Source organism: Nyctereutes procyonoides, unplaced genomic scaffold (assembly GCF_905146905.1).
Source record: "Nyctereutes procyonoides isolate TBG_1078 unplaced genomic scaffold, NYPRO_anot_genome, whole genome shotgun sequence".
NCBI lineage: Eukaryota > Metazoa > Chordata > Mammalia > Carnivora > Canidae > Nyctereutes > Nyctereutes procyonoides.
The window spans coordinates 18,725,949-18,746,085 of NW_026575020.1; the positions used below are offsets into that span (position 1 = coordinate 18,725,949).

Consider the following 20,137-nt stretch of genomic DNA (forward strand, 5'->3'; position numbering starts at 1 on the left):
AAAGGGGAACAAGGGCCGCGGCACATCGCAGCGTCTGTTCAGCGCCAACGGCGGCCACGTGCCCTCGCGCGCTCCCGGACCGCCCCCCCCCACACCAACCCCCTCCGCGCACGCGCACGCGCACGCGCGCGGGGACGGCGACCCTCCCTACAGCCTCCCGCGCGCTTCCGCCTTCTTCCTAGCAACGCCCGTAGTGAGACGCAGGCCCCGCCCCCTCCCGCGCGCCTCCCGGAAGTGGCCGGCCCAGAGCTAGAGCGGGGTTGTGCGCGGTCCCTGGCTGTTCCGGGGAGCAGTCTGCCGGGCGACAGGGCCCCGGCGGGGAGAGAGCCGTCCGGGCCCGGGCCGGGGCTGGGGCTGAGCTGGGCTGCACGCTGACGAGCAGCGGCGCGGAGCGAGACCTGGTGACGATGGCGGGGCCGCTGGCGCTGCAGCTGGAGCAATTGTTGAACCCGCGCCCGCGTGAGGCGGATCCTGAGGCCGACCCGGAGGAGGGTGAGGCCCGACTGGGGAAAGGCCACGTGCGGAGCGGTGGGGCCGGCCCAGGGCAGCGCGGCAGCGCGGCAGCGCGACAGCGGCCGGCCACCGGGCCTCGCCGCCCGGCCTGCTCGGCTTTCCCCCGCGCAGAGGGAAACCGCCTCCTGGGAGCGTTGCCCGGGCTCGGGAGTAGGGCTTCGGCTCCTTTCCGACCCGCACGCTGGGCTGGGTGCTCGGGTGGGCGGAGCATCCCGGGGCCTCAGGCTTCCAGGGCTGTTGCAGGGAGCTAGGGTCTGGTCGTTGGTGGGACTAGGTATCTTTCAGGATGCCCTTACTGGTGTAGAGTTAGAAGTGAGAAGGAAGTCTTAGCCGTTTTGTTTTTTAAGGCGGCCTGCCCCTAAGAACTTACTTGGAGATTGAAGGAAGAAGTGGGATTCCGTGGTGCTGCTTAAGCCTCCTTAGGCCTCGAGACACTTGCTCAGGGGCTGACGAATGCGACTGCTGTTCTGTAAGCTGGTGTTCAAGGTCTAGTTGGGAGTAATCCTGCTTTAGACTTGAATCAGAGAAGTGTGAGGAAGGAAGAATAAGGAAGGATAAATGTGAGTGCTGGACCGTGTCTTAGGAAATATCAGCCAAAAGGGGGGTGGAGGTGGGGGTGGGTGGAGGAGGTGGTGGTGGTGGTGGGCCAGGATAAGCAAACTGCCTTAGGGATGGGATGGAGGGAGGGAGGGAGGGAGGATAGATGGCTGACTTAACAATATTTGAGCCACTGTCACAGGTGGAAGAAGGATTAGGCTAGCTTTTATGATCCAGGGCGTAGAAATAGGCCCTGCTAGCGGATGCAGAGGTCAACTTTCTGTTCAGGGACGGCAATACGGTAGTGGTCTTACCTTGAGAAGTCATGCGTTTCTTTTTCCTGGAAGTTAGTTGGGATTTTGTAGAGGATGCGTTAAAAGGATTGGACAGGATTACCGTTCAAGTTCCCTCTAACCTGGAGACTTCCCCCGCTCCCACCCCTCCCCTACAGCCACTGCTGCCAGAGTGATTGACAGGTTTGATGAAGGGGAAGATGGGGAAGGTGATTACCTGGCTGTGGGTAGCATCAGAAAACTGGCATCAGCCTCCCTCTTGGACACAGACAAAAGGTATTCTGGCAAGGCTACCTCTAGAAAAGCTTGGAAGGAGGACCACTGGGAGCAGACTCTGCCAGGTTCATCTGGTGAGTAGATGTTTGCTTGGTATACTTTCTCTTTCTTCCCTACTTGTTTAAAGTTGTGTTTTTTTTTTTTTTTTTTTGTGTGTGTGTGTGTGGTTGGTTTGTTTGGGGTTATTATTATTATTGTTATTCTTTTTTGGATCTCTGCAAGTCTCGTGTGTGTGTGTGTGTGTGTGTGTGTCCACGTACTGTCTTAGGAGAAACCATGATTTTGGCATTAGAAAGAATCTTAAGAGCTACTTTATTTCACTTCGTAAGCAAGTCTAAAGCTCAGGGCCATCAAGTTTCTATAATCCTTATGTTTAGCCTAATGCCTTACCCTAAAATGGAAAGAAAAGGCAATATGTGTTGGGTATTGGAGAAGGCTATGGGTTGAAAAAGAATTGCATCTGATGAACATGCTACTCATGGATTTTGACCCTCTTCCTTCATTTAGTTTTTCAAGTCTTGCATTGATTGGGTCACTGTATAAGAATAATTTGTGAAGCTCATTTTTTTGCCACTGTAAAAATAGCAAAATCTTTCCCTCTTCCCTGTAAGAGCCTTAGAAGACTGTGAGGACACCAGCTTAGAGTTTTAAAACACCCTAAGTTTCTCAGTGGAAAAAAAGGAGAGGCTGGATATGGTGATTACTGAGTGGATGCCATCTTCTTTTTCCTTTAGAGAGGTGCCTTGGTGAGAAACCACAGATACTATAGAAGAAACTATTATTCAGGTTATGATATCCATGATTTGGCCCTTGGTATAGTTCTGGGGGGCTCCTGATAAGCTCATTTCACATTCTTTGCCTAGAGAGTGATAAAGGGACCAATTGTGAGACAAATGTTATATTTATTGGGCTTTCACCATATATCAGGCATTGTGGTAAACTCTTTAAGTGCTAGGAGATTGGAACATGGTAAGTCTTCCAAAGATGCTGTTACTGTTAACATTGCATGTATCATTTTGTTTGATACTCCCAATAGTTTATGGAGCTGGTAGTATTTATCCCCATTTTACAGATAAGGAAATTGAGGGACAGAGTGGTTTATATAACTTGCTCAAGGTCATATACCTAGTAAGCAGAAGAGTCAGGATTCAAATAAGTCAGTCTGACTCCAAGATTTATACTCTTAATTACTACTCTATGAATATTCCTTAATATGAGAAATGGCACACATAAAAACAACTTAATCATTAATCTCTGCTATTTTTATACTTAGTTTTGTATTTATATTTTGACAGCCCTCTCCATATCTTGAGTTTAAATAGTTCTTTAAAGAAGTACAGAAGACTATCATGTAAGTTGTTACTTATGCTTAATCAGTAAAATTATAATGTTTCCTTCACATGAAGCCAATTCCTCATCTTTCCAGGAGAGTTAGATGGATCCTTTTCCATATGCTGTGTACTAATGACATTATAATGGTAATAATATGAATGTTACCATGCATATCTACCACTTCCACCAAGCTATGAACCCTTCCCCATAGGTGTTACATTCTAGTTGTTATTTCTTGGCTTTTATCTACACCTGGCTCATAATAGGTACCTAATAAGTACTTAATAAACAGGGTACACTGTAGTGATATAGATTGTACATTTAATGATGAATTAAATTTTTTCAGATGTAGATTTGGGAAAACTGTTAATTTCCTTACTTGAAATCTTACCGTTCTTCAAGGTCCAGATCAAAGGCTACTAGCCTCTTTCTTAAAAGCCTTGTTTAAATCCACTTGCCCTACACTTAAAATTTCCCCTTTCTCTGGGTTTTCAAGCCCTGTCTATGTTAAGTTTCACAGGGTCTATTTTTTCCACTAGAACCTTTTGTTAGAATGAGATCCATGTTTTTTGTTCACCTTTGCTTTTCCCTGTAGCATTATCGAGGTAGATGTACAATAAAGATTTGAATTGAATTGAGTATAGTAATAATATGTATTATTATTATTATTATTTTTTGATGGATGTTGCATGCAGTCCTTTATTTGAAATCAAAGATGCAGCCTAGTGTTTGTCTCAAAGTAACATCCGTCTTGTTTTCCTTCTTTCTTCTCTTGCTTAGACAAGGAGGTATCTGATGAGGAAGAGTCTGGAGATGGAGATTCAGAGGGGCTGGGTCTGGAGGGATCCGATGAGGATGGCATGAGTGCTGCTGAGGAAGAGGAGTATGATAATGACAGGGACAGCAGTTTGGCCCGGAAGAAGAGGAGCAGAAGCCGCCCTGAGGAAACACCAGGTTTTAGTGTCCAGAGCATCAGTGACTTTGAAAGATTCACGGAAGGAATGGATGACCTCGGTAGCAGTGAGGAGGAGGAAGATGGAGAGGAGGAGAGTGGCCTGGAAGAAGGGGATGGAGATGAAGACTCCGTGGGTGAGAGTGATGAAGACAGGGCTGCAGACAAAAATAGTGAAGATGATGGTGTAGTGATGACCTTTTCCGGTGTCAGAGTTTCCGAGGAAGTGGAGAAAGGAAGAGCTGTGAAGAACCAGATAGGTTTGTACACGGTTTGCTGTTGGCTTATTTTTCTAAGTGTCTACTTTTGATCTCCTGTTTGTTTATTTGTTTTGGCTGTTCCTTCACTCCTATGTCATTCCAGTTAGTTTGTGACCTGCCTCCCCTATCTAGAGGCCTGAAGCCCCATTATTCTGTGCTTAGCCCATCATTTCTACACTGAGCTGCTCAGCTGGTTCTGTTCTAGTGCTTTGACGGCTGTGGAATATATTTTTTTAAGATTTTATTTATTTATTCATGAGAGACGCAGAGAGAGAGGCAGAGACATAGGCAGAGGGAGAAGCAGGCTCCCTGCGGGGAGCTCTCTGTGGTTCTCAATCCCAGGACCCTAGGACCACAACCTGAGCTGAAGGCAGATGCTCAGCCACTGAGCCACCCAGGCTTCCAACAACTGTGGAATATTTTTTTTAAGATTGATTGGTTGATTGATTGATTGATTAGGGACACACAGAGAGAGGCAGAAATGTAGGCAGAGGGAGAAGTAGGCTCCCCTTAGGGAGCTGGACACGGGTCCGATCCTGGGATGCTGGGACCATGCCCTGAGTGGAAGGCAGACACCCAACTGCTGAGCCACCCAGGCATTCCAACTGTGGAATATTGAAGAGGAAACAGTTTTCTCCTCTCTTGGGGCTTCATCATTCCTTCTCTGGTATAGCAAATACTTGCTTCCAAGGTACTGAATTTATTTCCTATAATAGCAAGTATTTTTGTGCTAGGAAGCTGTGATAAAGCAATGCTTTGTAGAGACTGATGTGATTTCCTGTCCTACCCCTTCTCTACCCCCCCAACCCAGGAAGATTTTGTAACTGAGGAATGAAATCTTTTTTCTTTTTCAGCACTGTGGGACCAGCTCTTGGAAGGAAGGATCAAGCTACAAAAAGCTCTGTTGACTACCAATCAGCTTCCTCAACCAGATGTTTTCCCTATTTTCAAGGACAAAGGGGGCCCGGAATTTGCCAGCGCCCTAAAAAATAGTAAGAATACTTATGTCATATGGGGATACTTAGAACCACTGGAGTATATATTGGGATATACTTGGATTGTATTTGCAACACCACACAGTTGAAGAGATTTAGTTTCAGTGATAATATGGTACAGAATAGTTTTTACTTTTTTTTTTTTTTTAAAATGATCTTATTTATTGATTCATGAGAGACACACAGAGAGAGCCAGAGACATAGGCAGAGGGAGAAGCAGGCTCCCACAGGGAGCCTGGTGCGGGACTCGATTCTGAGAGTGGGATCACACCCTGAGCTGAAGACAGATACTCAACCACTGAGCCACCCAGGTGTCCCGATGAATTTAGAAATTACTTGGTTTGCAGTCCCCTCATTTTACAGATAAGAAAACCAGAGCCCAGAGACAATGGGTTGCCCAAAGTTATAGAGCTCGTTCATGCATAGCAGAGCCAACTCCAGCTTTCCTACCTTACTATTTAAAAGTCTTCTGCACCGCCTAAATGTCTGAAGTGTTACATGCCTTGCCTCCTGTGGACTGTGCTGTGTGCCCAAGGGCACCAAAGAATGGGGCAGAGGGAGATTTGGGCTTAGTGTACTGTGGTTGGAATTGCTGTTCCATATTTGCATGCTGAGACTTAAGTGTTTTCATTTGCTCTTTAAAACTTGTTTTTATAGTACCATGGAGTTAGAGTTGGAAGGGACCCGGGGAGGACATCTGCCTCCAGATAGAATCACCTCAAAGTTCAAAGTAAATATTTAGGATTTCTATGGTAGGGGATCCTGCAAACCTCTCTTGTGGGAAAATACCTGCCTTTTTTTTTTTTTTTTTTTAAACGTGAACTCTGTGCCACACATGGGCTCTAACTCACAACCCTGAGATCAAGAGTCACATAGTCTACCGACTCAGCCAGCCAGGTGCCCCGGAATACGTGCTGTAATTAGGAATTGCTTCCTAAGGTGCAGCCATCAGGTCCATCAGGGGGTACCTGAAGTCAGGAACCCCATGGATACTGTGAGGGTAGATCTTTTCTATCCCTCCCTTAGTTTTTCTCCCCTTCTTAAATAAATGATAAATTGGCAATTTTCAAAAATTTTGAGATTTTTGGAGCATTTACCTGCTATTTACCTCCTTCCCTCCCCCCCCCTCTTTCTTTAAGTAAACTCTGTGCCCAACATGGGGCTCAAACTGACAACACCAAGATCAAAAGTAGTATGCTCTACTGACTGAGCCAGGTAGGTGCCCCATCTCTATTTTTAATGCCCTGGTACCCTAATTCCTGGTCTGCTTTGGAGGGAGGCCTAGACTGCTCTAGGTTAAATGTCTGGAGTGTTACATGTGGAGACTTTTTCCATTTTGTTAATTATTACTCTTTTTACTTGAGCCTGTGCCTTTAAAAAAAAAAAATCATCTTAAAATATTGCTATTTTAAGAGTTAGTCCCTGTCAGGTGGACACATTCTTATTCTTGAGTGTAACTTAGTTTCTTTAGCTACTTTAGTATCATTTACTTTTATTTCGCAACTGTTCTGATCTTCTTAATCTTTTTTTTTGTACTTAACCAATTCCCTCTTTGTCTCATTGGTGCATTGCAATAAATGTGACAGATGTCTGTGACAATCTGAGAGGGTGGGTGGCAGTGGAGGAGGGAGAAGAAAGGCATGTTTGTTTAGTGCCACATACTCTATCATTCATTCTAACCTGAATGATAGTTTCTTCAATAGTATCTAGTAAGTAACATTTCTGCACATCTGATGGGTGACTAATTTTTTTTTAAGATTTGTTTTTAAATATTTATTTATTTGAGAGGGAGAGAAAGAGAGCATGGGGTGGAGGGGCAGAAGGAGAAGGAGAGAGGGTCCCATGCAGACTCTGACACTGAGATCATGACCTGAGCTGAAACTAAGTCGGATACTCAACCGACTGTGCCATCCAGGCACCTTAAGATTTTATTTTTAAATCCTCTCTATACCCAGCGAGGGGCTCAAAACTATGACCCCAAGATCAAGAGTTACATTCTTTACCAACTGAACCAGCCAGATGCCCCAGGGTGGCTAATTTTTGTTTGTTTTCAGTCTTATGACAGCCATAAAAATGTAATACTTCCCTATATTGGTAAACGGTTTAAGAAAAACTTCTGGGCTGTATTACTCTGGGTGCACCATTTATACTGTGCTATATGGCTAGTGTAGAACCAAGGCTGAATATGTACTGACCCCAGAACAGGCACTGGAACTTACTGTCTTTAATAAATCTCTTGTCAGTGCACTGTCTTATAGGAGTTAAAGTTAGACCGCCTGGCTTTAGAATCCATATTGGCAATGGATTACCTATGTGACCTTGGGCAGGTTACTTCACAGAGAGAGGGCAATAGTAGGATTGTGAGGATTGCAGGACATGATCAGTATAAAGCATTAGCATAGTGTCTGGCACACATGTTAGGCATGGGTATTTTTCTGCCAAAAGAAGCATTTGGTAATGATCAGTCATGTGAATGATGGTCATCAGTGTAATAACCATCATCCTCATTGTCTTCAGTGTTTTTTGACTTTTTATTAGTACTCAAATTTCCTATATAATTTAAATTAAGCATTCCTTCTGGAAAGTGTAGTGTTACATTCTCCTTTAATGCTCACAATTCAGCTTTTGTCTCATAACTATGAAAAGATGATCAGAGATTTCCTTGCCACCAAAGCCAGCTACTGCCTCTTTGAAGCATTCAACCTTTCCTTGACATATTTGCCTTTGACTTTGGTGACACTGTGAGTGCTGTTTGGGTTCTCCTGCCTTTCTAATTTTTTCTCCTTTCAGACCCCTCTTATCCTCTCAACGTCAGTTTCATTACACATGGGATCCTGTTCTCAGGATTGATATATTCTGTCTTTAGCATTGCTGTTTACTCTCATAGTCCTAAAATAGCTTCTAAAGCAGGAGATTTTAACCATAGTTAAACTGATGAGCAGCATGCTGTTCTAATGTCAGCACCCTCAACTCTAGTTTTCAGAAACTAGATCAGTATCTCCTTTCCCCAATACACTTGCACTTAGTCTGCAATCACCTTGGTGTTACATGTTGGTGATTATAACTCTTGAAGTAGTTGTAGAAGTGATAAGTCATAAAGTAGCTTTAGCAAAATTAAGGGTTTTCCTGTGGCAAAAGCATTTTTCTCTAAAGAGGTTACTTTTTCTTCTCTGTTTTTCTTTTTTAAAAGTCCTACAGGATTAGGAGGCAGGTCTTTTATGTTGGTGGCAGCAATGTATAAGGAAGAAAGAAACCTGAGCATGAGTTATTTAAAAGTCATTATGGAATATATCAAGCTTACATAAAAGCATGGAGACATGTACAATGAACCCACATGCCTTTACCAGCTAAGCAGTCATCAACTCCTGGCCAATCTTATTTATTTATATTTATACTAACTCTCCCTCTACTTCTGGATTTGTGTGAAGCAAATAGTAGATGCTTTATCATTTTTTTCAGTAAATCAGCATGTATCTTTAAAAGCACTTTTTAAAAAACCATAATACTGAGGTGCCTGGGTAGCTCAGTCGGTTAAGTGTCTGACTTTTGATTTTGGTTCAAGTCATGATCTCAGGGTCTCGGGCTCCCTCCTCTTCCTCTCCCTCTGCCCTTCCCCCTGCTCTAAAGTCTACTTATAGATTTACCTCTCTCTCTCTAAAATAAATAGATAAATCTTTAAAAAAGAAAAATCACAATACTGTTACTCCATATAAGAACATTAACAGTGATTTCTTAGTAAGTGTAACTAATTTTAATGGATGGGAGAATTGAGAGGATTTCTGTAACAGACACTCTCTACTATCTTTTTCAGAGTTGGCTCTGTAGCTTTAAATGAAGTGATTAAAGGAAAGCCAAACTTCAGCCATAATAAGTTGACCTTTTAGTGAAATGCATGTTATTAATGTATTTAATGAGATGCATTACAAACTGCAATGAGCACCATGTTTCATTACAGATCTAAAATGCAATATCATTAAAGACCTTTAATAGAAACAATGGTTGACATTTTGCTATTTCCCATAAGCAAAAGAACCCAGGAACACAGTATAATGTAATATATAGAGAGAAGTGTTGAGATACTTTACTTGCGTACGAGTATAAGAACAAATTCCACTATTAATAAATTACATTGTCTTTCCTCCCCTGCATCTTCCCACTTCTCGTTCATATTCACCCTCTCCACAATCTCTGGCCTTTCCCCCAGCCCTTCAACTATTTTGAATTGAATAGACTACAATTTTTAATGCTAATTTGATCTCAGCACCAGTAGACACCTTAAGAATAAATTTTTTTTTTGATTATTTATTGAGAGAGAGAGAGTGTGTGTGAGCTGGAGGAGGGGCAGATGGAGAGAGAATCTCAAGCAGCCTCCACACTGAGCTTGGAGCCTGACTTGGGGCTCAATCTCTCCACCCTGAGATCATGACCTGCGAGGAAATCAAGAATCAGACACTAAATTGACTGAGCCACCCAGGTGCCCCTTAGGAATAACTTTTTAAATTTTGAGTAAGTCATGGGCAATCATGGAGTTTTTATAGATAATATTTGTTTTGTTTTTTAGATTTTATTTTTAACGTAGGCGTAGATTCACAGGGCTCAAAATTCAAAAGATACCAAATATTTATTTTTTTATTTTTTAAAGATTTTATTTATTTATTCATGACAGACACAGAGGGAGAGAGAGGCAAAGACACAGGCAAAGGGAGAAGTGGACTCCATGCAGGGAACCCGATGTGGAACTCGATCCTGGGACCCCAGGATCATGCCCTGGGCCTAAGGGAGGCACTAAACTGTTGAGTCACCCAGGCGTCCCAGCCCTCCCTTTTTAAATTACTTAGCTGCCTTAGGTGACAAATGTATGTTTCTGTGTTCTCTCCGTTAATACCTTATGGGTTCATGGCAGAGTTTTCACAAATGATATGTAGAACCCTGAAACATTCTTAATTATTGGGTAAGTTTAAGTGTAGCTTGGGACAGAGGTATTTGCAAGCTTCTCCTAGTGTAGCACTGTGTCGGATTAAGGACCCTTGTCACTGTAGACTTCATCTAGCAAAAGTAATAAAAGATTGATCTTTTTCTTTTAGCTGATGTCTCATTTTTAAAGATATCTTTACTGTTTTATTGTAAAATTATGTCATGCTTACTTCAGAAATTCAAAAATACATAAAAGCATAAGGAAGAAAAGAAGGATTACCTGCAATCCTACTGCCCAGAGCTAACCACAGTTTTCATTTTGATGAATAACCTTTCAGACCTTTTCTGTGCTTATACACATACACATACATACACATACACGTGCTCCTTTTGAAAAAAAGAAAGGAATCTTATAAATATGTACTATTTTGTAAGCTTATTTTTTTTTACTTGATATATCATTTCATGTCAGTATATTTAGATGTACGTCAGCATTTTCAGTAGCTACAGAATATTCCATTTTATAGATTTACTGCAATTTATTTAACCAATCTGTATTGATGGATGCTTAGGTTTATTCCAGCTTTTCACTTTTATAAAGTATGCTTTGATAAACATCCTTGTACATACATATTTGTGCAATTTGTTTGAAAGTAGCCCTTCCAATAGAAATATAACGTAAGCCACGTATGTAATTTAAAATTTTGTATTAACTACGTTAAGAAAAAGTCTAAGAAAACACATAAAATTAACTTGTAATATATTTGATATTTTACTTAACTCCATGTATCAAAAATATTTTAACATGTAGTCAACAAATAAGAAGGTATATTATATATCTTTTTTTCATGTTAAACTTTGAAGTCCAGAGTATATCCTCCTTTTACAACTCATCTCAATTTGGACTAGCCACATTTTGACTGCTCAGTAGCTACATATGGCTAGTGGATACTGTATTGGACAGCATAGATCTATATTCTCTGCAATTGCTGGGACCAAGGGGTTGTGCCTTTTTATTTCTTAAGGTTTTTGGAATTTGTTGGCCTTAGAAGATTTATAACAATTGAAATTCTCTTCTGTGACTGTTGTTTTCCTTCTTTCCTGCTACCTCAGAGCATTATTGATCTCTTATTTTTCCTAAACTGTAGGTGGGAAATGAAGGCAATCATCTCTTGATAACTTTTTGTTTGATATTTACACAATACCTCTTGATTTAGCATTTAAACATATGCTGTGTTTTGTCTGTTTATTAGAGAATGAGTTTTGTGTAGGAAGACTTTTGGTCCCTATTGAGCTACTTACTTAATTTGTCCAACCTGGTTAATTAGGCATTTATATTATACAGAGAGTAAAATTGGATCGCAGAACAAGTGCTTTTCCAAAGTAACTAAGTGGTAGGACCAGGAAGAGAGGGTCAGAGTCTTCTGCAGTGAGTCTACCTACCCTGAAGAGTTGAGCCCTAGGGTCACAGAGCTGTGGAACTGTGTGAACAGCTGAAACCAATCTAGTCAGAAAATTTCTTTTACTGGTTTGGGTTTCTTAGGAATTAGGGTTGTCTTTGGCCACAGAAGCAAGAAGCAACCCTGTAGTAGCTGGTAATAGTAGCAATTTGCTAATAGGGTTACTCAACCTGCTATATTCACCGGGAAGCTATACTCATCATTGTGTGCTGGAGCCTCATTATATGGACATTTAATTAATCCACTTTTAACTATAGGTGCCTGGCCAAAAAAAGAAGAGAGAGAAACAGCTTGAGTAGTGCAGAAGTTCAGCCTGCCATTGTATTCAGTGAGCCAGTGGCGCCTCCCATAGCCCCCACAAAGGAAGCCCGTCAGAGATGGAGGGTGGGATCTGTAGTTGCCCTTCTGTGAGCATCTCATCAGACAGACTGAATCTGGGGTTTAGACTTCTAGCACACAGTCTTTGTACAGCATGGTCCCTAAATGTAATCATTTACAGCAGGGTTTAAGTGTTGAACTAGCTGTGGTCCTAGAGTTTGAGGGGAGGAGCTGCTTAGGTCGAGCTTGTGGAGACAGTACAATGCTGAACCCTATAGGCAGTGTTAGGGGTTTTCAAGTCATTTTGTCAGAACTTTGATGTTTGCTTTGTGTTCAGGCTTGAGAACCTAACTGCTGCATGAGATGCTATTCTCCTTTATTACTGTTAATGTGTCTCAAAACCTATGCTTAAATAATTTTATTAATATCATACAGGAGCAGAATAAGCAGTACAGAAGCATTCAGGAAGACAGCAGGAACCCTTTGCCTTACATTTAGTCTCATTCTATTCATTTTCTATAATTTTAGGTAGCTTGTTTATATCTGTTTCTTTTTTTTTTTTAAGAATTTATTATTTATTCATGAGAGACACAAGAGAGGCAGAGACATAAGCAGAGGGATAAGCAGGCTCCCTTGAAAGGAGCCCAATGTGGGACTCGATCCGGGAACTCCAGGATCATGACCTGAGTCAAAGGCAGATGCTCAGCCGCTGAGCCACTCAGACATCCCTATATCTATTTCTTGATTCATTTATTCTCTGGTATGAAAGATGAGAATGCTCCTGACCGGTTAAACAAGCTGAGAATTAACATTTAATTTAGCAACATGGTGGTCAGCCATGACCTTGGTGAGCACTGTTGGTGGAGTGGGATATGGGCTTGACGGGAATGGGTTTGCTGAGGATGGGAAAAAGGGATTTGAGATGGTGAGTGTAGACAACTCTTTGTAGGGATGTGACTTTAAAGGGGAGCAGAGAGATGGGACATTAGGTGGAGAAGGATGTGGAGTCAGAGAGAAGTGTTTTTTGATTATTTTGAGAAGCAAGAAGTAAGCTGCATGTTTGTATGTTGAGAATGCTCCATCTGCTGTAACAATGCCTTTGAGTAGGTAAGTGGAGATGGAACTATGCACAAGAAGGGTGTCCTTCAATAGCAGTGTGGACAATTTAACTGTCATGACAGCTGGGAAGGGAGTATATAAATAGGCACCGATAGGTAAGAGTCTGTGAAAATTCTCTTTTGATTGTTCTGTTTTCATCAAAAGAGAAACCAAGGTCATAAATTGTGAATGAGGAATAGAGGATGAGACAGCAGAAATTTTGAGGAAAGCATATGAGATAGTCATCCCATCTTCTTTCTGCTCCAGTTTTACAGTCTGCCCTGCCGCTACAACCAGGAACCCAGTGCTTTATCCATGCATTGACCCCAGGAGTTGAAAACCTGCAAACCGCATTTACAGTGTTATTACCATGTAAATAAAGTATAATAGCAGGGCGGGGAAGAACTGGAGACTTAAACTTTTTTTCCTGTGTTTTCAGTCATGGTTCCTGGGCCACTTAAAGGAGAATGTTCTTAGTGTAGTTCAAGTTTCTAGTTCCTGGTTCCAGTAGATCTTTTATTAATAACCCTGTATTGGGGGCGGTTGGGTGGTACAGTTAGTTGAGCATCTCTTGGTTTTGTCTTGGGTCATGATCTCAGGGTCCTGGGATCTAGCCCTGCCTCCAGCTCTGCACTCAGCATGGAGTCTGAGATTCTCTCCCTTTCCCTCTGCCCATCCCTCTGCTCATGTGTGCATGCATTCTTTCTCTCTCAAATAAATCTTTAAAAAACAAAAACCCTGCACCAGATGCTTAAAACCGTGCTGTATTTTTGTTTGCTTCACATTCAGACTATTAATCTATTACATCATTTTCCCCTTAGGTCTCTAATCCCTACGCCCCCACCCCCACCCTGAGGCTCAGGTCTCTAATCCCTACGCCCCCACCCCCACCCTGAGGCTCAGTTTTAGCTCAATCTTTTTTTTCCCAAACTTTAAATCATACCATCTTTTCTATTGTATTTTGCCAGTTTGAACTGGTTGTTTCCTTGGGACTAGTGCACAGTCATTCCCTTTAGGATTTTCTTTTCTTTTCTTTTTTTTTTTTTTTTTTTCATTGCTCTTGAAGTTATTTTTGGGCTCTTGTCTTCCTTTATCTCAGGTTGTCAGTTTGTTCCTCAAAAATGTGTGGGGAGTAAATTATTTGCATTCTTGTAGATTTAAAAGTACTGTGCTTCCATTCTTCATTGATATAGTCTTAATTCATCGGGTATAAATTTCTAGATTGCAAATGACTTTACCTCAGAATTCAAAAGTACTGCTCCATATTAGTTTTCTATGCGCTGCAACAAATCACTGCAAGCTTGATGGCTTCAAACAGCACATGATTATTTATTTATATATTTATTATTTTACAGTTCTGGAGGTGAGAACTCCTAAAACTAGACTGCCAGCAGGACTTTGCTTCTTTTGAAGGCTCCAGGGGAGAAGGTTTCCTTGGCATTTCCAGCTTCTATAACCTGCCCACATTCTTTGGCTCATGGCTGTGCTCCAGCTTCAAAACCAGTGTTATTCCTCCAATGTGTGTGTCTCTCTCTCTTTCTCTCTCTCTCTCTGACTCTGACTCTACTACCTTCCCCTTATAAGGACCTTGTGGCTACATTGGGGCCACCTGGCTGATTCAGGATACTCATCCCATCCCAGACTCTTAACATACTCTGACATATGTACAGACTCTGGGGTTAACATACTCTAACATATGTACAGACTCTGGGGGTTGGAATGTGAACCTCTTTGAGGGGGAGCTGCTCAACCTACCAGTATTGTTTTGTTATCTGAATTTTATTTTTTAAGATTTTATTCATTTATTCATGGGAGACACAGAGAGAGAGAAGCAGAGACACAGGCAGAGGGAGAAGCAGGCTCCATGCAGGGATCCTGACGTGAGACTCAATCCTGATCACACCCCGGGACTGAAGGCGGCGTTAAACTGCTAGGCGCCACCGGGGCTGCCCTATCTGAATGTTGTTAATGAGGAGGTGGTTGCTGCTCTGAATTTCATTCCTTTGTGGGTGGCTTGTGTTGCTCTCTGGAAATATTTGAGCTCTTTACTTTTGGTTTTTTGAAATTGCTGGAAGAGATGTCTGGGTATGGGTCCTTCTTCATTCATTGTGCTGAGTACTGCCTGGACCCTGTTAGCCTTAACACTAGGTTCCTTCAGTTTGGGGAAATTCTCTTCTGAGATTTCTTTTTCTTTTTTTTTTTTTTAAAGATTTTTTTTTTAATTTTTATTTATTTATGATAGTCACAGAGAGAGAAAGAGAGAGAGGCAGAGACACAGGCAGAGGGAGAAGCAGGCTCCATGCACCGGGAGCCCGACGTGGGATTCGATCCCGGGTCTCCAGGATCGCGCCCTGGGCCAAAGGCAGGCGCCAAACCGCTGTGCCACCCAGGGATCCCTCTTCTGAGATTTCTTTGTTAATTTTTTTCCCTCCGTTTTCTCTGCTCTTATTTTGATGCTGAACCTGGCTTTAGTATCTAAAAGATTTTCCATGTCTGTCTGATTTCCAGGTTTTATTTTTTTTTGTAATCATTTTTTAATTTGTAAGAGGCCCTTTGTTTTCTAATTGTTCCTTTTCTATATAATTAATGTTCCTTTTCTATATAAAAATGTTCTATATATAATGTTCCTTTTCTATGTACACTTACAAATATTCAGTTTTGTTTTAAATTTACTTTAGTTCCTAGAATTGTTCTGTTTCCACCAGCTGTTCTGTTTACCTTGGACTTTTTCTTCTTTTAATTTTTAAAAAGTGCTCTATGTATTTATTTTGTTATTTTTTTAAAGTAATCCTATACCCAGCAGGGATGGGACTTGAACTCAGACTCTGAGATCAAGAGTCACATGCTTTACCAACTGAGCCATCCCCTTTCCTATTTTTTTTTTTAGATTTATATATTTATTTATTTATGAGAGACACAGAGAGAGAGAGTCAGAGACACAGGCAGAGGGAGAAGCAGGCTCCATGCAGGGAGCCCAATGTGGGACTTGATCCCGGGTCTCCAGGATCAGGTCCTGGGCCGAAGGTGGCACTAAACCTCTGAGCCACCCGGGCTGCCCCCCTTTCCTCTTTTAAGTTTTACCCAAATTTTTATATAAAGAGTCAAATAATTTTATAAAGCATTATAGGAAAACCAATATCTACTGCCTGTGTACACCACTCCCTTGCCAGAACCTACTGTCCCAAAGCAACAATTTTATATATTTTATATATATTTTATATATATATATTAAGATTTTATTTATTTTTTCATGAGAGACAGGCAGAGACATAGGCAGAGGGAGAAGTAGCCTACCTGTGGGGATCCCGATGTGGGACTTGATCCCAGGATCCCGGGATCACAACCTGAGCAGAAGGCAGATACTTGATCACTGAGCCACCCAGGTGTCCCTATATATATATATATATATTTTTTTTTTTTAAGATTTATTTATTTATTTGAGAGAGAGAGAGATCATGTGAGTGTGTGGGTGGGAGAGGGAGAAAAAGAGGGAGTCTCAAGCAGACTCTGCGCAGAATGTGGAGTCTGACTTGGGGCTCGATCTTATGACCCTGAGATCATGACCTGAGCTGAAACCAAGAGTTAGATTCTCAACCAGTTGTGCCACCCAGGTACCTCTAAAGCAACAATTATATTTTTAATTATTATTATTATTATTATTATTATTTTTGGAATCCATGGATTTCTGCCCATATCTCTAATTAACATGTTTTGTTTCTACTTGATTTTTCAGTTTTAGGCATTATCTATTGGTACTTCATTATGAAAATGAGGATTTAGCTCTTGTTCTTACTACACTCATACACAGTTTCTATCGCTTTGTGGTTGTATATTGTAATTTGGTTAGATCAATAGTCAGTATTTACCTTATTATGTCTGTGTAAATACCATTCACAGGTGAGCCATGTAGTATATATATACTATGATTATTTGTCCTTTCCCACACATCATTTTGTTTTCTAGAGTTAATAATTGTTACATTTCTGTTTGTATTGTTTTCTATACAGTTATTTAAGCCCAAACTTTTCTGTAGTTGTTTAAATCTCCCCTCAAGATACTCAGTTGCATCAGATATTCTGCCAATTTATCTTCCTGAAGAAGTCTCTTCCAGAGCCTTTTGACCTGCTCTAATCTGGACTGTTCACCTCTGGTGCCCAGCTATCATGCTGGCATCTCCCGTCTCATTCTGGGGATTACCTTAGCTTCTCACCTCTGTGCATCTCCTGTTCCAGGATCTTTCTTGGCTTACTCCTTATTTTGGTGAAGTATATCCTCTAGTAGTTTGCTGAGAAATGGTGCTGGAGAGGTAAATTATTTAGACCTTGATTGTCTGAAAATATCTTTATTCTGTCATCACACTTGATTGTGTATAGAATTCTATAAAATATTCCATTGCCTTCTACTCTCTAAAGTTGCTCTTGATAAGTCAAAATCCCCTTCTGATTCCTGATCTTACTGTGTTTTCCTTTTCTTCTGGAAGCTAGGGACTCCTCTTTGTCTGCAGAATTCTGAAATTTCATGATGCTCCACTTGGTGTAGATCTGTTTTATCCATTGTATGGAGTACTCGCAGGCCTTTTCTACCTGGACACTAATTTTTAGTCCTGGAAGTTCCCTTGAAGTTATTTTGTTTGTGATTTTCTCTCCTCTGTTTTTGGGAAGACCTATCATTTGATGTTAGTCTGTCCCTCTGATTTCCTTCTTTTTTCTTCTTCAATTTTCCATGATCTCTTCTCTCTCTTTTCTATTATGGTTCTACTTTTTTTTTTTTTTAAGATTTTATTTTTAAGTAATCTCTGTACCCACCTTGGGGCTCGAACTCTCAACCCCCCAAATCAGGAGTCACACATTGCACTGATGGAGCCAGTCAGGCACTCCTGGTTTTACTTTCTAAGATACTTCCTCGGCTTTATTTTCAACCCTTCCATCCAGTATTTTTATTTCTTCTATCATTTCGATGTTATTTCTCTGAGGATATACATGATATATATTTTCTTAAGCGTGCTTCCTACATAGTTTGTTCCCTCCATGCTTTTTTTTTTCTTTTGTTTTAACCCCTGTATAACATGATAGATGTTTTTCTTAGACGTTTGGTAATCTTTTCCTCTCTGTTGATTTTTAAAAGTAGGGTACTGGGGCGCCTGGCTGGCTAGTTGGAAGAGCATGTAATTCTTGATCTCAGAATCATAAGTTTGAGCCACTCATTTAGGTGTAGAGATTATTTAAATAAATAAGATTTAAAAAGAAAAAAAACAAAAAGAGGAGGGTACCAAAAAGTTGATTCAAAGTTTTGTATGTTTAGTGGGGCTCTTTTCTGTTTTCCATTGTGAAGTGATCTATATGGACCATATTTGGGGAACCCCAGTATCAATATCTTTAGATCAGGTGGGCAGGCTGGGGTCTGAGCATTTAATCTCTGAACTTAAATTTATTTCCTCTGTTTATAATACCATGCCTTTGTCCTCTATCATGTCTGGTGTCCTCCTGTCTAGAGATGCTATGTTGAACTCTCAGAAGATAAAGTTCTCTGCTTCTGCCTTTGGGAAAGGATCTCCTATACTGACTGCTTTTAGCCCGGTCTTGCTCTTCTCTTCTAGAGGTGCCCAGCACTGCCAGTTCCTGAATCTTCTGGGGTTTTATTCACAGACCATAAGGGGACTTCTTCTCATTCTTCTTCACTGTTAACACTAGAGTCCACCTGCTCAGGTTTGTTATGTTGGTTATTAATTTATTTGCTTTTTAAAACCTGGTTTATTGCGGTGTAATTGACATACAGTAAACTGTATATGCATCCCATCTCTCTGTTCCCCTTTAAAGCCACATCCCTAGAAAGAGTCTGTATTCATTATTACAGATACCTTTTTCCTATTCTCTCATGAGCCCATTCCAGTCAAGCCTGTATCTCTACCATTCTACCCAAACTACTCACCAAGGTCACAGATGACTCCACATTACTAAATGAAATGGTCAGTCCTCAATCTTCAGCTTACTTAACCTGTCAGCATTTGTACAATTTGATGTGTAGACATCTGTGAAACCACCACCGCAATGAAGACAATAAACATATTCCTCATCCTCAGAAGTTTCTTGAGCTTCTTTTTTTTTTTTTAATTTAATTTAATTTTATTTCTTTATGATAGGCACACAGTGAGAGAGAGAGAGAGGCAGAGACATAGGCAGAGGGAGAAGCAGGCTCCATGCATCGGGAGCCTGATGTGGGATTCGATCCCGGGTCTCCAGGATCGCGCCCTGGGCAAAGGCAGGTGCTAAACCGCTGCGCCACCCAGGGATCCCTTGAGCTTCTTTATAATCTTTTCTTCCTGCCTCTTCCTGTCCCTAAGCAACCACTAATCTGTTTTCTCTCACTATAGTTTGTTTTCTAGAATTTTATATAAATGGAATGCTACAGTTTGTATCTTTTTTTTTTTTTTGAGCTTTCACTCAGTTTAATTATTTTGAGGTTCATCCATGGTTTTGCATATGTCAGTAGCTCATTGCCTGTTACTGCTGAGGGATGTTTCATTAGAGGCACAGACACAGTTTGTTTTGGCTCCAGTTACTGGTCGTTACAAAGGAAATTCCCATGAATATTTGTGTACATGTTTTTATATGGATGTGTACTTTCTTTTCTCCTGGATAACTAAGAATGGAATGGCTGAGTCTCATGGTTATTAGCATATAGAACTTTTTTGAAAAATTCTTTTTATAAATTTAGGTAATCTCTATATACCCGGTGTGGTGCTCAGACTCAGCAGCCTTGACATCGAGAGTTACATGCTCTACCAACTGAGCCAGCGAGGGCCCCAGTATATGTTGAACTTTTAAAGAAATGCTAAGCTCTTTTCCAAAGTGGTCATACAATTTCATAATCCTGCCAGCAGTGTATAAGAGTTCCAGTCACTCCAAGTCCTCATAAATGATTGGTGTGGTCAGTCTTTTTAATTTTAGGGATTCTTCCCCCACCCAAGAATTTATTTATTTATCTGAGAGAGAGTGAGGTTGTGTAAGAGAGCACTAGCAAGAGGAGGAGGGACAGACAGGGAGGGAGAGGAAGAGAGAGAACTCAGGCAGACTCCACGCTGAGCATGGAGCTGGACTCAGGGCTCTATCCCTGACCCCGAGACCATGACCTGAGCTAAAACCAAGAGTCAGATACTCAACCAACTGAGCCACCCAGGTGTCCCTAGGCA

General features: G+C 41.3%; 1 protein-coding gene across 2 annotated transcripts in view; it reads left to right on the forward strand.

The window, feature by feature from the left end:
- Window positions 1–226: 226 nt before the first annotated feature.
- AATF (apoptosis antagonizing transcription factor) overlaps window positions 227–20,137 on the forward strand; it is a 104,971-nt gene continuing 85,060 nt past the window's right edge. For both annotated transcript variants that reach the window (XM_055333051.1, XM_055333060.1), the window contains exons 1-4: window positions 227–492; window positions 1,502–1,693; window positions 3,732–4,163; window positions 5,018–5,155. In XM_055333051.1, the coding sequence (XP_055189026.1) occupies window positions 408–492; window positions 1,502–1,693; window positions 3,732–4,163; window positions 5,018–5,155 (847 nt within the window). In that variant the 5' untranslated portion in view covers window positions 227–407. The remainder of the gene's footprint in view (window positions 493–1,501; window positions 1,694–3,731; window positions 4,164–5,017; window positions 5,156–20,137) is intronic.